At 41.5% G+C, this 16,745-nt stretch overlaps 2 protein-coding genes across 2 annotated transcripts in view; one reads left to right on the top strand and one right to left on the bottom strand.

Moving 5' to 3' along the window:
- kcnd2 (potassium voltage-gated channel, Shal-related subfamily, member 2) overlaps nt 1-11,188 on the top strand; it is a gene marked incomplete at both ends in the record, with an annotated part of 31,567 nt that extends 20,379 nt beyond the window's left edge. The window contains 5 exons of the mRNA XM_083665821.1: nt 8,078-8,240; nt 8,590-8,688; nt 9,576-9,674; nt 10,664-10,890; nt 11,011-11,188. Coding sequence (XP_083521947.1) covers nt 8,078-8,240; nt 8,590-8,688; nt 9,576-9,674; nt 10,664-10,890; nt 11,011-11,188 — 766 coding nt within the window. The remainder of the gene's footprint in view (nt 1-8,077; nt 8,241-8,589; nt 8,689-9,575; nt 9,675-10,663; nt 10,891-11,010) is intronic.
- A 2,762-nt stretch (nt 11,189-13,950) lies between these two features.
- LOC310802204 (histamine H2 receptor-like) lies at nt 13,951-15,441 on the bottom strand (the record flags this gene model as incomplete). The annotated part of the gene is made up of 2 exons (XM_083666497.1): nt 13,951-13,958; nt 14,370-15,441. 2 exons carry the CDS (start codon nt 15,439-15,441, stop codon nt 13,951-13,953), a joined length of 1,080 nt encoding a protein of 359 aa, XP_083522623.1.
- Between the last annotated feature and the right edge of the window lie 1,304 nt (nt 15,442-16,745).

Below are 16,745 nucleotides of genomic sequence, written 5' to 3'. Positions count from 1 at the left end.
AGCATATGTCAGTGCATGAATTTTATAGTCATAGTTATATATATATATATATATATATATATATATATATATATAATGCATTTATTTTATATAGAGCTTTTCTCAGTACTCAAAGACACTACATTCCATGGAGAAAACAACAATAGATAGATAAATAAAAAGTAAAAGAAAAGCACAGTCAGTAAAAACAACAATAATAAAAGTTAAAGATTAAAAGCAAGTTTAAAAAGATGGGTTCTGAGGGATCGTTTGAAGAAGGAGAGGATGCTGGATTCTTTGATGTGGTTTGGGAGAGTGTTCCAAAGAGTGGGAGCTGCAGCGGAGAAAGCGAGAAAATCCCCCCAGATCCGGTGTTTAGTCCTGGTGATGGGGACAAGGAGGTTGGCATCAGCTGACTGGAGACCATGCTTAGAGGTGTGCCAGTGGAAGACTGGAGTGATGTGGAGTTATGTGGTTCGATGTTAACTCCTGCTTCTGTGTCAGTTATAGAACAACAAGTAAGTTGTTCTTGTCAGTTGCAATTTTCATTAAAGCCATCTTTTTTGTATGGCTGCTTTTTTGAGAGGGATATTCCTCATGTTACATTTCTACCTTTAACACTGTGCTCCAAGCTATCAACAAGGCTCAGAGTGAATTAATCATGCTGCTCGTAAAAGTCTGGCAGTTTCATAAATATATTTAAGAATTTGATATATTTTGACATGTATTAATTTAAAATGTGCCTCTAACACCAGTCATAACTTATGACCCAGGGCAGCTGAATACATAGTTTGGCCACCGGCTTATGTTCATCAAGCTTTGGTTGGATGATTACATTTTCAGTGTATCCATTATCTAACTGTCGGCAAGGATAAAAGAATGGCTTTAGAATTCAATTGTTTGTCTAAAGGCAGAGCGAACTCTGGCTATAATATTATTATTATTATTATTATTAGTAGTAGTAGTAGTAGTAATAATAATAATAATAATAATAATAATAATAATAATAATAATAATTAACAATGCACTCTTAGTTCCCACGCGGTGGCTGCGTTCAGATTGTCTAGATTGTCTTGCCTCGCTAGCAAACGTCTATGAGGAAAAGGAAAGGAAAAGTTACATGGAAAGGAAAAAGGTTGCCTTTTCTGTATAATCTGAACGTGCAGCCCTATGTCAGTGTCCTTGCTCCTGTGTCACTTCTCCTGTGTTTAATTTATGCCCCGCTCTGCCATTATCACCTTTTGATTGGCACTGAGGCACCATCTGGCGCTCATCCTCTTTGTGATTGACGGGTCTCAGTCTCTTAGGTTGGGGGTTGGTGTGTAGCTACTGCAGCAGTTGGCGGTTGGTGTGTAGCTACTGCAGCAGTTGGCGGTTGGTGTGTAGCTACTGCAGCAGTTGGCGGTTGGTGTGTAGCTACTGCAGCAGTTGGCGGTTGGTGTGTAGCCACTGCAGCAGTTGCTGAACTGTGAAAGTGAGAAAGTGAATTACCACGTGAAGTGCTATTGATGATGCTGAGCTCGGTGTGCAATGCAGGTTAGTCAAGGTCCAAAAGGTTTTTCTTAGTTCTGGTGACAGCGAGATGACTGGGATGTAAGATTGTACAGTAATTGTAATTGTGCGTGTTTTTAAAAATTTGCCAACCTTGTTGTGTTAAGATGAACTGGTTGCAAGTGTCTCTATGAAGGTTTTTAGGTTGTCCTAAAACATCAAATGGGATGTCTTGTGTTGGCATCTTTAATGGTGTCTCACAGTAGTTTCATTGCAGAGGCTCATGTAGATTCAAATGGCGGTGCTTCGGGAAGCATTCCCTTGTTGAAGATAAGAGGCGAATGTTGAACAGGATATGAATCCTACTCTGCAATCAAAAATGAAATCTTATGGAAAAAAATAAGAGTGAATCAAATTAATTTGGAGTCATATTAGATCAAACTCAGTTCACTAATTAGCGACATGAAACAACGAGAACTGATAGTAGTGCCAGGAATAGAGAAAGTGGCTAAGCTCATCTTGATATGAATCAGAGCGATTAACACAATGTATTAATCAAATTAGCTTAATTCCTTTGCTGTTCATTTGAACATCAAAGCACCGTGGATCAAAGTTGAATAAGAGTTAGCTTGAATATACTGTGGCAATAGTATCTTCATCATACAGATGCAGATAGCTTGGTATGGCTATAGGCTATTATTTTCATCACAGATACTAGCTCTCCTACAGGATTCTCTCTGGATGGAAATACAATGACATTGTGAGTCATTGAATAAAGTCAAAGATATACAGTATTCAACTTATTTGGTATTTGAAGGTATGTTATCAGTAATACCATCCCAGAGTTGAAACAATGGTCACTGCTGTAATTGGATTATTAATTTATGTAGTAATCCTGTTGCAAACTACTGAAATGTGTTCTGATGTATTATCACTTTCGTTCTCAGATCTTCTTTTTTTCTTTCTTTTTTTTTATGGAATTAGCAATATAATACAAGTGTATTACAACACCTAACTCCTGTGAGTGCAAGGAAGCTGGTGTAAAATAACTCATTCTCAGTGCCTTGCCCCAACATTTCAGTTTCAAGGAGTAGTCCAAAGTTGTGTTTAACCCCAGCTGATGCTAGGGGAAACTATAGCATTATCTCGGGGGAGAAAGGGGATGATTTGATTTAAACACTGTTGACAGCCCCCTCCCAGCTGAGAGATCTCCCACAATCCTCCTTGAGTTCTCATTGTCATCGCTGCTAAGCTGTTGGCAACCGGCTGAACTCACATATCAGTTTCCGGGACAGGAGGAACCAGGGGCTTATTTTGGAGACATCCTTATAGAGTGATGATTACATCAGAAGTTTGACCATGTTGTCATTGAGGAGGGGCTCACTTAAGAAAGTTCATTGACCTTTTCAGGCTAGACCCTCAACATTGCCGCACAGGTGTGTGTGTGTGTGTGTGTGTGTGTGTGTGCGTGTGTGTGTGTGCTCGTGCTTGTGTGTGTGTGTGTGTGTGTGTGTGTGTGCTCGTGCTTGTGTGTGTGTGTGTGTGTGTGTGTGTGTGTGCGTGTGTGCGTGTGTGCGTGTGTGCGTGTGTGTGTGTGTGTGTGTGTGCGCGTTTGTGTGTACGTGTGCTTGTGCGTGTGTGTCAATATATGTGTGTGTCAACAGATGTTAAGGGTCAAATTCGTTTTTTTTGGTGATGTGTGGAGATCCTGATCCTTAAAAGCTAAGCTCAATTTGTGTGTGTAGTTTTCTGTGCAAGTGTTCAATTTGTTTGTTTCGTTCAGGAAGAAAGAAATTGGCCTGTGCTTTTTATGAGTAAAGAAATAAACAAATTGCGTGTCTGTAAAGTCATCCAGCTATTTTTTTCACTTCCCACTCACCAGATGGCAGTCAGAGTGTTTCTGGAAGACAATCAAGGAACAAGATTGCTTTTCTAGAGTGGGAATTGGTTTAAATAGATGTTGAATTAAAGCGTTGCTTTTGTTTTTCATTTGCAGAGGGTTCCAGTTTGGGTGGTTTTGTTTGTTTTGACAGAGGGAGGGGTCATTTTACATCTCTGTGTCAGAGCACCCCCTGATGGAACTCTGCCCACACTTTAAGGTAATTCTGAGTTGCTCCTGATCTCCACAATGCAGGTTGATACTGTGGCTCATACATATTTGATCTCTCTATTATCCATGCCAGAAGTATACCTACCATGAGGCCCAGATTTGAATACAGCTCTGACCTATGTCATTCTTTAAGGCTGTACAGAACTATAGTCTTCAATGTAGGCCTATGTCACACTAATGCTGCAATGCTGCTGTGACTCTATAGTATGCTTATCTTATACTTAACTAATCATAGTGGGAGCACAGTGGTTTCAGGTGGGTGGAGCTCTGAGCCTGATAATCAGTCATTTAGACATCCCTCTTCCTCCTCCGTTGGCTGGATAAAGATCTGGCCATCCATCTTCATGTCTCCTCCAAGTCAGGGAGGCAGACCTTGATATCAGGTAGTCAGAGACAACAGGGGGGAACAAATCAGGACATTGCTTCAATCTCTTTCTGGTACTCTTGCTGGTCCGCAATGTTATCATGGAGTTTGGATCTCTTGTAGGATGTGGAGAGCCTGTCTTTTTAAGAGTGTTTATCTATCACTATTAATTTTTTTAGCATTTCATGATTTTTGTTGCAATGTCTTTTTATATACTTTTGTAGAAATACTGTGCTTCCCACCAGTTTACTCTGTGGTCCTTACATTAGCCAGCATTATGGTTTTTCATTTCATTTCATTTTCATTTATGGCATTTAGCAGATGACTTTATCCAAAGCGACAACAAATACATTTGTTTAAGTAAGTGAATCATCTATTCATTAGTCATCATAAGACTAAGTAATCAATGCTGGCAGTCACAATGCTAGAAGAAGGAATTGTTTATTAACAGGAGAGAAACTTGTACAGGGGGGTAGTGGAGGTAAAGAGGTCTTTAGGAGGGACCGTTAAGATGTAGCCTGAAGAGATGGGTCTTCAATCTACGGCGGAAGATTTACAGGCTTTATATAACACATGCAAGCACTCACTGATATGTACGGTAGGAATTTAATGTGTTCTTGTATATCCTCTACCAGGATCTCAGGGGTACGTATCTATAATTGACATATGCTGTTAAGCACAAGCAGTGATTACATAGGGAAATGGCTTGACCTGAGCTATCAAACTAACAACATCTGCATGGAATCACTTATCTTGAAAGAAAACGGTTGTACATGAATTCACATCAAGCGTGATATTGAAATGTCCACTTTACATCTTTTCCCCTTGGTTCAGGGAAAGGGCCTGCATGGCTGTTAGACCAACATGATGGAAACCTGAGGCTAATGATTCAAGCTGCCGGCCATGGGCATTAGACAACTTCATTTATGAAATACTCAACATCCCGTGTAGCGATATATTCACATTACCGTGCCTCCATTGAGAGATACGCGGCTGTCACAGCCACTGAGCAATGCTGATGTCCTCTCAAACCTGCATTTGTCTTACTCTGGGGAGGTAATGGCGTTCTCAGGTCAGTAACACATTAAGGTCCCAATCCGTCATATTCCTGCCACCTGCAAAACCACTGGCCCCTTCATGCAGGAGTGTCACGGAGGACATTTAGGAACCAGGAGACTGCAGGGACCCCATTTTGTTATTACACACTATCTCCGTCATTTGCACTCTTATCTGTCTTTATGCTCCCTCAGACATGACACTTTGACAGAGGGTTATTCATGACCATGCGGGCTGTGTTAAAGTAATTATGGTAATTTTCAGGTTTGTGCTCAGCACTATTAATTGTTTGGAGGAAATCGAGTACGCTGCCTCATTATTTGTTGATGTTGAATTATGACCCCATCTACACAGAGGGGAAACTGTAGAATGCATAAAATGTTTACGAGAAATGTACTATGAAGTTGTGGCTCTACCTGGGACAGACAACAGCCTGCCATGAGCTAGTACAGAGGCTTAGGAAGCACGGTGAGATCCTAACGGCAGTTATATTGTAGATTTACATTGAGCAAAGACAGGCTGACTGCCTCACTGAAGACAGGTGCATTAATCCAACTAATGGGCCAATTCTGTACCATCTGATATATGGACACCATTTTGTCTGCTCATCCTAAATGTCTTCTGAACATTTGAATGATGTTTGAAAACGACATGTTTAGGGCCAACGGTGAGATAGACAAAGAATTTAGCTAATTCTCAACTCCTGAGTCAACTGCTTTAATGTATTCATAACATGTTTTTGTGTTGAAGGTACACTCTGTTCATTTGATTGTGTCTCACAGTCATTGAGCTGTGGGATTGAAAAACAGTGTTGAGTGGTTGTAACTAGGCCCGCAAACTTTTAAAAGGATCTCTACAGGTTTTGACATTGCAGTGTCGTCTTTACTTTTCTTTCTCTGAACATGTCATGGCTCCCTGTGTCTTTCACAAGTTGTTTGGCTCACAGAGGTTGTGGGAAATGTGTTGTGTGGCTCATCATTGCGTGAGAGCGTTAGCCTCTGCCATTATATATGAAACATGGTTTTAGAGATGAACGGCATGATGGGGCAGAGAAAGTAGGCCAGGAAGCAACTTCAGAAAGTCCTATTTATTGATTCCACATGAGATGTGTGACTTTTTATTTAAAGGCATAACTCAATAAGTTGAATTGAGTCCATCTGAGTGCAAGGATAACAGTTAATGTGTTTTCAGAATGAATGTCTTTGTTTTTATAGGGTCTCTGATTTGCATAAGATCAATTACACACTGTGTGGATCATGTTGTCATTACAAACTGAGCAAATGGAGAGGAACAAAACTGCTCAGGAATGCTACCCTGAAGCCTGGGGAGACTTACAAAAATCTACAAAGTTGAATGGCTGAGAAGAAAAACAAGCACAGTCATCCAGTCACACTGCAAAATTGGTCTATATAACTGAGTGGTCAAAGAGAATCCCTTAATGAAAAATGTATTTCACATCTATACAGTAATTGTGTTTGCAACAATGCATTCAAGTGATTCAGCAAATAAAGTGGCTGGAAATGTGTTTATTTGGTTTTACTACAAAGCATTAAGTTTAATACAAACCCAGCACATGCAATGCAGTTTCTGCACCATCCTACTGTGAAGAATAGTGGTAGCTACATCATGTTATGGGTATGCTTGTCACCTACAGGGACTAGGGAGTTTGTCAGGATCAAGATAAAATTATGAAATTTGCTGAGTTGGTGGTAACAGCCTAATCCACACAGTGTGTAATTGATTCCTATGCAATTCAGAGACCCTATAAAAACAATGATATTCATTCAGAAATCACATGAACTCTTATGCTTGCACTCAGGTGGACTCAATTCAACTTGAAGAACATTTTTGCATTTAAGCAAATTTTAGGAATGAGTAAAAGGGGGTGAATGCTTATTGACTCAAGACATTTCAGCTTTTCATTCTTTATTAATTCCTAAACATTAAACATTAAAGCTACAACAAAATGTGGAAAAAGTCCAGGGGGGTGAATACTTACACCTGTTCAACTGCTTGTTAACGCAAATATCTAATCAGCCAATCACATGGCAGCAACTCAATGCATTTAGGCATGTAGACATGGTCAAGACGACCTGCTGAAGTTCAAACCGAGCATCAGAATGGGGAAGAAAGCTGATTTAAGTGACTTTGAACGTGGCATGGTTGTTGGTGACAGACGGGCTGGTCTGAGTATTTCAGAAACTGCTGATCTACTGGGATTTTCATGCACAACCATCTCTAGGGTTTACAGAGAATGGTCCGAAAAAGATAAAATATCCAGTGAGTGGCAGTTTTCTGGGCAAAAATGCCTTGTTGATGCTAGAAGTCAGAGGAGAATGGCCAGACTGGTTCGAGATGATAGAATGGCAACAGTAACTCAAAGGTTGGTGGTGGTGGTGTAATGGTGTGGGAGATATTTTTTGGCACACTTTGGGCCCCTTAGTACCAATTGAGCATCATTTAAACGCCACAGCCTACCTGAGTATTGTTGCTGACCATGTCCATCCCTTTATGACCACAGTGTACCCATTTTCTGATGGCTACTTCCAGCAGGATAACGCGCCATGTCACAAAGCTCACATCATCTCAAACTGGTTTCTTGAACATGACAATACGTTCACTGTACTCCAATGGCCTCCACAGTCACCAGATCTCAATCCAATAGAGCACCTTTGGGATGTGGTGGAACGGGAGATTTGCATCATGGATGTGCAGCCGACAAATCTGCAGCAACTGCGTGATGCTATCATGTCAATATGGACCAAAATCTCTGAGGAATGTTTCCAGCACCTTGTTGAATCTATGCCACAAAGAATTAAGGCAGTTCTGCAGGCAAAAGGGGGTCGAACCCGGTACTAGCAAGGTGTACCTTATAAAGTGGCCGGTGAGTGTATGTATATGTGTGTGTATAGTATGCTCATTAGCGATAGTGTCTGAGATAACTTCCTTTGGCAAACAACAATACAGAAACAACATTTGCATATGCATCACAAATACTACACTTTTGAACTCAGTTCAAGGAAATGTATTTCCCAATGTACTTACAACTCCTGTGGTATTCCTTCTCTGTGTTTCAGGTATGGTGACATGGTGCCCAAGACCATAGTGGGGAAGGTGTTTGGGTCCATCTGCTCTCTGAGTGGGGTGCTGGTCATCGCGCTGCCTGTCCCTGTCATTGTGTCAAACTTTAGCCGCATCTACCACCAGAGCCAGAGGGCAGAGAAACGACGAGCCCAAAAGGTACAATACTGTCTTTAAACCTCACAGAATAGAATGGACATTACAGAGGAGCTGTAGATAGCAATGTTAAATTGTGTGAGTGCGCGTCCGTGCCTGCATGCATGAGGTGTGTGTGTGTGTGTGTGTGTGTGTGTGTGTGTGTGTGTGTGTGTGTGTGTGTGTGTGTATTGCAGTGTGAGACATACAGTGTTTCTGACTAAAGCTGTCATCAAAGTAGCAGTGCTCACAAGGTGGGTTCTAGTGCTAACTCTGACTGCAGTGCTGACTGCTGCTGTTGAGAGGATGCAGAGGCAACCAGCACAGAGGGACCTTCTGGAGCTCTAAAACAGAGATGTGTTTGTTCAAACAGAAAACGCGGCTTGCTAAAATCCGTGCCGCGAAGAGCCGGGGCACTAACGCTTATATGCGCTACAAACACAGTGGGCTCCTGAGCGACTCACTGGAGGAGGTAACTGGGCCGACGGTGGGGCCAACCGGGCGTGACTGGTGCATGCCGCTCTGCTCTGGGCCATGCCGCGACACACAGGGGCTTCTCATGCTGTAACACAGGGGCTCTTCTCATGCCGTAACTGCTGCCATTGCTTCAGTGTAATCGTCCCCTCTCTAACAGCACCACTCACACGTCTCAGCTGCAGCATTGACATTCTCTCTCAAAGCTCTCTCTTCACACAGCAGCAGGCCCAACACACCGTTCTCCACCGCCCCCTGCTGGTGGAACAGAGGCATTACTCACATTGACTCATGAACAAGCTCTGCATGTCTGTCCAACAGGGTTTGGAGGGGAAGGGAGGTACCACGCATCACCTTCTCTTGTGAAAGGGCGTCCACACAGTCTTCATCTCCTCTAAACTCTGTTTTTAATTTGTGTATTAAGTATATTGGCTGATAGTACATCCAGTCGATGGCTTTGCTGCAGACTAACATGTATTCCATGATTCACTTGGTGTTGTGTGCTTCATCATTTCAGAAGTGTGTGGTTTTCTAGGATGAATGTTGTATTTGGTGGGATTCAGAATTATGACTCTCTTTAAATCCAGGTCTGCCAATATCAGTTGCACTAAAATCTAACATTGACCTCTGTCACTAATTCAGCTGCTGATGCATGTCTATAAGTATTAACTCTCATGAAAGAAAAACGTTTTAATGTCTATCAACTTCTAAAATGTCTCCACCCCACCAGGTTCGCATTGGCTGCCACCATCCAGAGCTATGTTTTCAGTTGTTGTGTGCCCTCTCCTCCCTCAGCCTGATCTATGTTTAATTAACTCCCTCTCTGCTCCTCTCCTCTTCACTTACAGTATAGTCACTGTGTTGTTCTCTTTGTGTGCCCCAAAGGCCTCCAAAGAAGCAGGAAAGCTCCTGATAGGGAAGCCCAATAACCGTCCATTTGAGAGCCAACACCACCACCTGCTGCACTGCCTAGAGAAAACCACGGTAAAAACACAATACCTTCAGGACCAATAAGCTCTCTGTCTCACCCACTCATTCACCCCCTCACTCTTGAGTTACCTTTTTCCATTGTAGAAATGAGAAACATACACCATTATTTATCATTGATAATGTTCACAACACATACTTTATAGCCCATGATGTTATAATTCTATATTCTTTTCTGTCTTACTTCGGAGGCAAGAGTTTAACTCCCTGGTTACAGCCCTAGTTTGACAGTCTCCAAGACCTGTTGCATGGACTATACATAGTATAGTTTAAAATTTCAAAATAGCTACCAATGGGCTTGGGAAATAGAGTGCCATCAGGGAAATAGAGTGCCATCAGGGAAATAGAGTGCCATAGTATGCCAAAGATAACATGCATTCCACCAGCCAAGTAACATTATGCCCTCAAAACAGACGAGCGTACATCATTTTTATGTATAATTCAGAGAGATAAAAAGCCTCTTTAATGTTAGCTATGTAAGTGTTTTACACTTACAGTTATCTGGTCTGTGGAGAGATGTTCAGGTCTGGACAGTAAATCAGTGTTCCTGAGCGATGGACAGTCCTCCTGGGTCCTTCAACCAGTGAAAGGCTTTGACATCTGGGTAAACCTCCAAAACCCTTGATGCCAGCATCCATGTTAACATTTAGGCCTCTTATGGTGTGTATTATGGATGACAGGTTGCAGTGCGTGAGGGAGGGAAGAGGAGAGAGTGGATCAGCTTTATATGGTGTTGTTATGCCCTCTGGTGGCTCAATATAGCACATACATGGAACCATATCTTGCCCATTTATGGAGAGAATGGTGAGCGCTTTCACAGATGGTATGTGTTGTAGGGCTTAGTATAGGTTTTGTACTTACAAACTCACATTACTCACATCTTAGGTCATTATGATACAGCGTATAAGTAATGTATAAGTAATGTATAAGTAATGTCTGTGTGATTCATTTACTGCCATTACATTAATTTTCATGTCTCTCTGCAGAACCATGAGTTTGTGGATGAGCAGACTTTTGAGACCAACTGTATGGAGGTGTCCATGGTGAACAAGTCATGCTCTCGCTCCTCCTCCCTGTCCTCCTCTCCACACGGCCTCTCCTGTTGCTCCAGACGCCACAGAAAGAAAAGCTTCTGCCTGCCCAACTCCAACATGGCCACCTGTAACCAAGAGCTCAGCACCATCCAGATCAGAGAGAGGCCAGTGGTCAACAGGTAGGGACTCTCTCTCTTTCTCTCTCTCTCTCTTTCTCTCTCTCTCTCTCTCTCTCTCTTTCACACACACACACACATAATAAGGCCTGTCACCCTATGTCTCTCTCCTCTCTGCGGCAGTCGGTCCAGCCTGAATGCCAAACGTGATGAGACAGTGCCCCTGAAGTGTGACCCGCCCTACATCACTGCCTCTGTGGTCACCTTGCCTGCACCGGTGGTGACCTCATCAGATGGGGACGGCCCTACCAGCTCCATCGTCTACTCACAGAGCAACATTGTCAGAGTATCTGCCTTGTAGATGTCACACCCAGCTGTCTGTTTGACAAACTGATCTGAAGATGTACTGTACCAGATGCTGGGGAGAGAGCCCCCTGAGCATCAACCTGCCAGAATCTAGAGGGATTATAAGATTAGTAGAGGTCAGGGTCTGACTAGCTCTGCCATCTGATGCTGGACTCTGCATGGGATTAGATGTGGCTGCCTTGGAATGAAGGGGAACCTGAAACTTTCTCCTTCCACTACAGGAGTGTAATGAATTGTTGGAATAACTTGGTAATCGTTGTTGCCTGAAAAAACACAAATTATTTTTTGAATATTAAGTATGGTTCATGGTGTCATGTTATATAACTCAAGGTTGGATAGGAGCTATTTTTGCAGTTGTCAGTCAATTTCCTGTTTCGAGGTTATTCCTGGTGACTAAGCAACTCAAGGCAAAAGCACATGGGCATTCAAGTATTGAAGGCCATTGTTGTGAATATTATCTGTCTATTTTCACACATGTACTCACATTTATGGTCAATCCACCTCACTCTCCACTCACACAAAGCATACAAAGTTGGTCCTTGAACCCCTTGATTGAACAGATTTTTTCCTTACTCTTGTGAATTCAGATAACAAGTAAGCATCCATTATTTGGAATGAATAGCCACTGTGAATATTCATGAACTGGTTGATGTCATTGCTCTATTGGTAGGATCTTTTCTGTATCCTGAAATGTTTGTGAAATGTGCAAGTGAGTCAAAATCATGACATCTTTTGCCTGGCATACTGAAAAGGACCTAATGTGAGAACCAACACCACAAGTTGTAACCTCTTACACTACAATCTCTCAGACAACAGTGATGTACATTTCACCTTGACTGACCCTCATTGAACAGTTCAAAACAATAGATGTTAGCTTTCAGGTAGAATAAAGTACTAGAAAGTAAAGTTATCACTAATAGTAAAGCACTAATAGAAGCCCTTACGTGGATACGTAGACCTATCAATGTAGATCAGGAGAAGCAACATTTTCAACTAGATTTCTTTGTCTGAAGGTCTAAACATATGCAGCAAGGATTTCTGTATGGAATGCCTTTGACATCAGACATGTGTTTAAAAAAAAAATGTGCGTCCGGTTTCGTTACATTTTCTAAAAGCAAGACTTGGTAGACTTCACTGTGTTTAAAATAATCTCATTTTGTAAATTGTTTTTGTAAATGTTGTAAATATTTCTCAGTTCATCTTCATAAAACATCCTTATTCCATATTCCTCTGATTTCTAGATTTGGTTAACAGTTGTACACATAATATTTTTGTCTGTTGATTGCTGATTGAATTAAGGATTTGCATGCTGTCATTGCGAAATTCTGTTTTATTCAATGACGTTGTGTGTCTAATACCCATTTGAGGTTTGTGACAACATATCAGACTTATTAGGGGGACAAGATGGTACATGATATGATGTAAATTCAAGAGGACACTATAATGAATTACAGACCTTGATATGGACAAAGTATATTAGATTACGGAGAAGCGACAAATAATCACAAATTGTGCATTTGGTGCAGTGGATAGAATAAATAGTTCTACTAAAACACTTCATAAAACTAGCCATGTCTTTATTTAACAGCTGATGTTGATATAGTACAGTAGGGATGGTGGATGTGTTTCATAACAGCTATTGGTAAATAACCCAGGCTGTGAGAGAGAACCCCTACAACGCCCTCACTGTGGGGTGATAATTAGGTCTCTTCCCTCCCATGGTGGGGCTGGAGGGCGTGTGAGGACCTGACAGACCCAGTGGTTGGTCCAGGGTGCAGGGCCCACTGAGACAGACCTTGGTGATTACAGAGACAGGCTGTGTGCTCAGCCTCAGTCACCCCCCGCCTCTGAACTGCAGAAGGGCTGTTTGTTGTGATCCATGCTGGGTCTCACAGCATGTCACACCTCAGACTGATTATTAACTACTGATGATGCGTGACGGCTTTCAATCCACCTGATAGCTTGGTACCAAACAAGCCGTGTTTAAACCCTTGTCATTATGCAAGGTACACAGGTACAGCCATACCCAATGAAGAACAAAAAAGCCATTTGACTTTTAATTGCAGATAATTAAAGAATGTTGTATTTTACAATGCTAAGAGAGTGACCATCTATCAGTCTTTCAAATATAATTTTCATCATATGGTAACTAAATGCCTGAAATTAATGTCACAGACCACAAAATAACAACTATAATCATAATATCTATCTAATTTCTTGTCCAAAATGATTTACACTTATTCTTGAGATGATAGAACTGTGTCCGGAATTGAGGGTTTACAACAGCATAAGTTATTGGGTTACTTGCGGAGGTCATGCAGGCAACTGAGACAGACAGTACTTCCAGATCCTGCACGGTCTTTGTCTGAAAGGCAAGAGGTGAAAGCATGGTGAAGGGTGATATAAAGTAGCAAAGTGCATGATCAACAGTCAACGGTCTCAACACACTATACATCATATAAAAACCAAAAATATAAATAAAACACATTAACAAAACACATTACATAAATGACAGCAGGCTACATGGGGAATATCGACATGAGGAATGGCAGTAGGGTAGGGGACTTGCTACTGGCAATTGTATGCCGATGTTAAAAGGTGGGTCTTGAGGTTAAGGTAACAGTCTCTGACCCCCTAACAATGGCAGGCAGGCTATTTATTGTGAAGACACATTAATAGTTCCTGAAACAGCACATAACTTTGCCAAAAACGTTGTCTGGAGAGTTTAGCATATAGGCATACTGTAAATTGCACAGTCTACGACTCTGTGAAAGACCAGAATGACATTGATAATTTTATGACAATTTATGGAACTGTACCGTTGTCAATGCATTATCACTATGGCCTATATCACTGTATAACACGACTTACGGCTGAATGTCTGTTATTGTAGATGAAGACGTTCAGTAGCACCGTCACTATCATTGGAGTCCAGAATATGAGGAAGGTGAGAATAATGTAACCAGAGCGCTTCGCCAATTTATTCTCCTTATTTTTTTTGGCTCTCTCTTTGTTGACGAATGATGGCATCATGCAAACGGCACCTACCACCTCTGCGTTTTGATTCGCAGCTGTAGGATCTGGATCATTACTTGAGATTTGGACCTCCCCAGTTGGTAAAGAAGAGACTTCATCTGCTTTGGCATCGCCAAAAGATTGAGGCCCGCGCGAACTACCGTCCTTGAGCTCTTCCAAGTCCATCAACTTCAGCGCCTCGGCGTTGGGGTTGGGGTTGTCCACCTGTGGCGCAAAAAAAATCCCTCCCTTATTGGGGGATGACTCCACCTTGTCCCCCGGATTTTTAGACCATGTTTTGTTGTCTGAAGAGCCGTTAGTGGCGCCATGTTGGTCTTTAGTCCTGTCCGTTGGACCAGCAGCAGTATCTTTACTGGATAATTGTCTTTCATCAGGTAACATTTGTTCAACCTTAACCAACCCCTCCTCTGTTTTGTCTTTCTCTGGTTCATCGTGTCCCGTTTTGCCGCCTTTGTAAACCACTTCAACTACGTTTTCTCTTGCACTTTTTATGTTGTCGTCCTGTTTCGGCGGAGGAAATGAGCCTTTATCAAATATTTTCCTATTGTGCGCTTTTACCAGGGAAAATATGCGAGCGTAGAAACCAGTGATAACAGCCAAGCAGATCGACCATAGCGGAATTAAAACGTAGAGGCCAAACGTGTCATAGGTAGTTAACGCTTCTACAGGCAGTCCTCTGCATTTTACATACACAGGTGAGTCTTTCACACATGTAAAACAGAGTAGCGCCACAAAAATAGCTACAATCCAGGTCAAAGGAATCAGCACCAGGACTCGTATTCTGCGCTGATCAATTTGGAAAGGGTGTGCAACTGCTAGATATCTCTCTACGCTGATGCATGCCAAGGTGACCAACTGGATGCAGCAGCCGAAGGAGAAAGAGACAAGCTGTGCGTCGCAGAGCAGTTCTTCCACTCGGTCCAAATCCAGACGACTCCCGGGCCCAGACAGAACAATGGTGATAAGAATGGGGCAATCAATTGCGCAACGGAGGATGTCTATAATTGCAAGGTTCACCAGTAGCGCGTTATTCCATGTTCGAAGTGATTTTTGATGGTATACTGCCCATGTAACGAAAAAGTTTGCTGCGATGCCTACAAACGAGGTGAGGAACAATACCACACAATTAGTCACGGTAAACGCGATGTCAAAGTACTCATCCCAAATTGTGTTGTTCCCATAACCCCACTCAATAGGAAAAGTACCTCTCATCTCCCAATTCATATAGTTATTATTAGTTTGATATCCATCTCCACCTTCTTTGAGTCGTTATGATCTTGAGCACAGATGAATCTTAATTCTATCACTTCTCAGAGCTGAATTAAGAAAATCCTTAAATCCCCTCCCCCTCCCCACACTCCTCTCAGTCATTGTCATTATGACAGGTGACGCCCCACTGTGTCCATCCTTTTCACTAACACCTTGCATCGCCAACACAGGTCACATGGGAATATTCACTGTGAATCAAAGTAATTTGCACTTTGCTGTGTGTAGTCTATCCATAATTATGATTTCAGGACAGGGTACTAGATTATTTCACATTTTATTTATCATATGCTTAGGTTTATAATTAGTAGATACATTTGTGATTTGTTTAGGCCACATTTCTATTACAACATTGCTTGTAGGCCTTATAGGCCTATACGGGTAGATTCAACCGAATCCTAGAAGAGGATAGACAATGTTTATTATGTGATCATGAGGAAGTTGAAAACTAAATGCATTTTATGTTTTACTGTGTTTTGTATTACAATTTAAGAACTAGCCTCTTGTGCAAAGTAGTCAGTGTTCTGGCTCTGATGACCAACTTAAATTATATTATTTTTATTTTATTTATTACTTTATTAGAAAATATGTATTTGATGTTGCGCAGTTTATCCAAAATGCCTGGGACAGGAGAAAACTTGCACTGTATGTGGGAGAATATATACATATATAGCCTATGCCTATGTGTATGTGATGTAGTTGTGTAATTAATTGAGCTCTAGCCAAATTGTGTTTGGTTCTTTTTTGTTTTTGTTTTGCTTTAAAATGAAATGAGATTAATGCGAAAAACACATGTTTATTCTAATATGAGTGTCTTATCAGCCCATATGGGCTGGGAGCCATTGATGTGCAATGACACTTAAATAAATACAAATCTGTAAAAAAAAAAAAATCAAGCAAGTGAGCAATCATATACAAATGGCAGAGTACTGTACCTACTCAGTAAGACTTGGCAAGGCTGGTTATATTCTGTGCTATTATTTCTCTTCACAGTGCAGACCTGCTAGGTCTATTAACAAGACTGGGTGAGGACAAGTATGAACCTGATCCTGAAAATACTCATGATATGCATTGAGCCTTGACTACCCGTTTTGTCATATGACCTAGACATAGAGTTTGTGATGTGCATTTTTCAGGTAGAAGGGACAACAGAATCCCTACATTTTTACTACTGAGTTATATGATATAGGTTTTTATGAATATAGACCACTATATTAGCCATTGCAGATGATTCATAGAGTTCATCCAAC

Source organism: Argentina silus (genome assembly GCF_951799395.1).
Source record: "Argentina silus genome assembly, chromosome: 3".
Lineage (NCBI taxonomy): Eukaryota > Metazoa > Chordata > Actinopteri > Argentiniformes > Argentinidae > Argentina > Argentina silus.
Note: the sequence above shows the minus strand (reverse complement) of the source record. Positions and strands in the feature narration are given on the sequence as shown.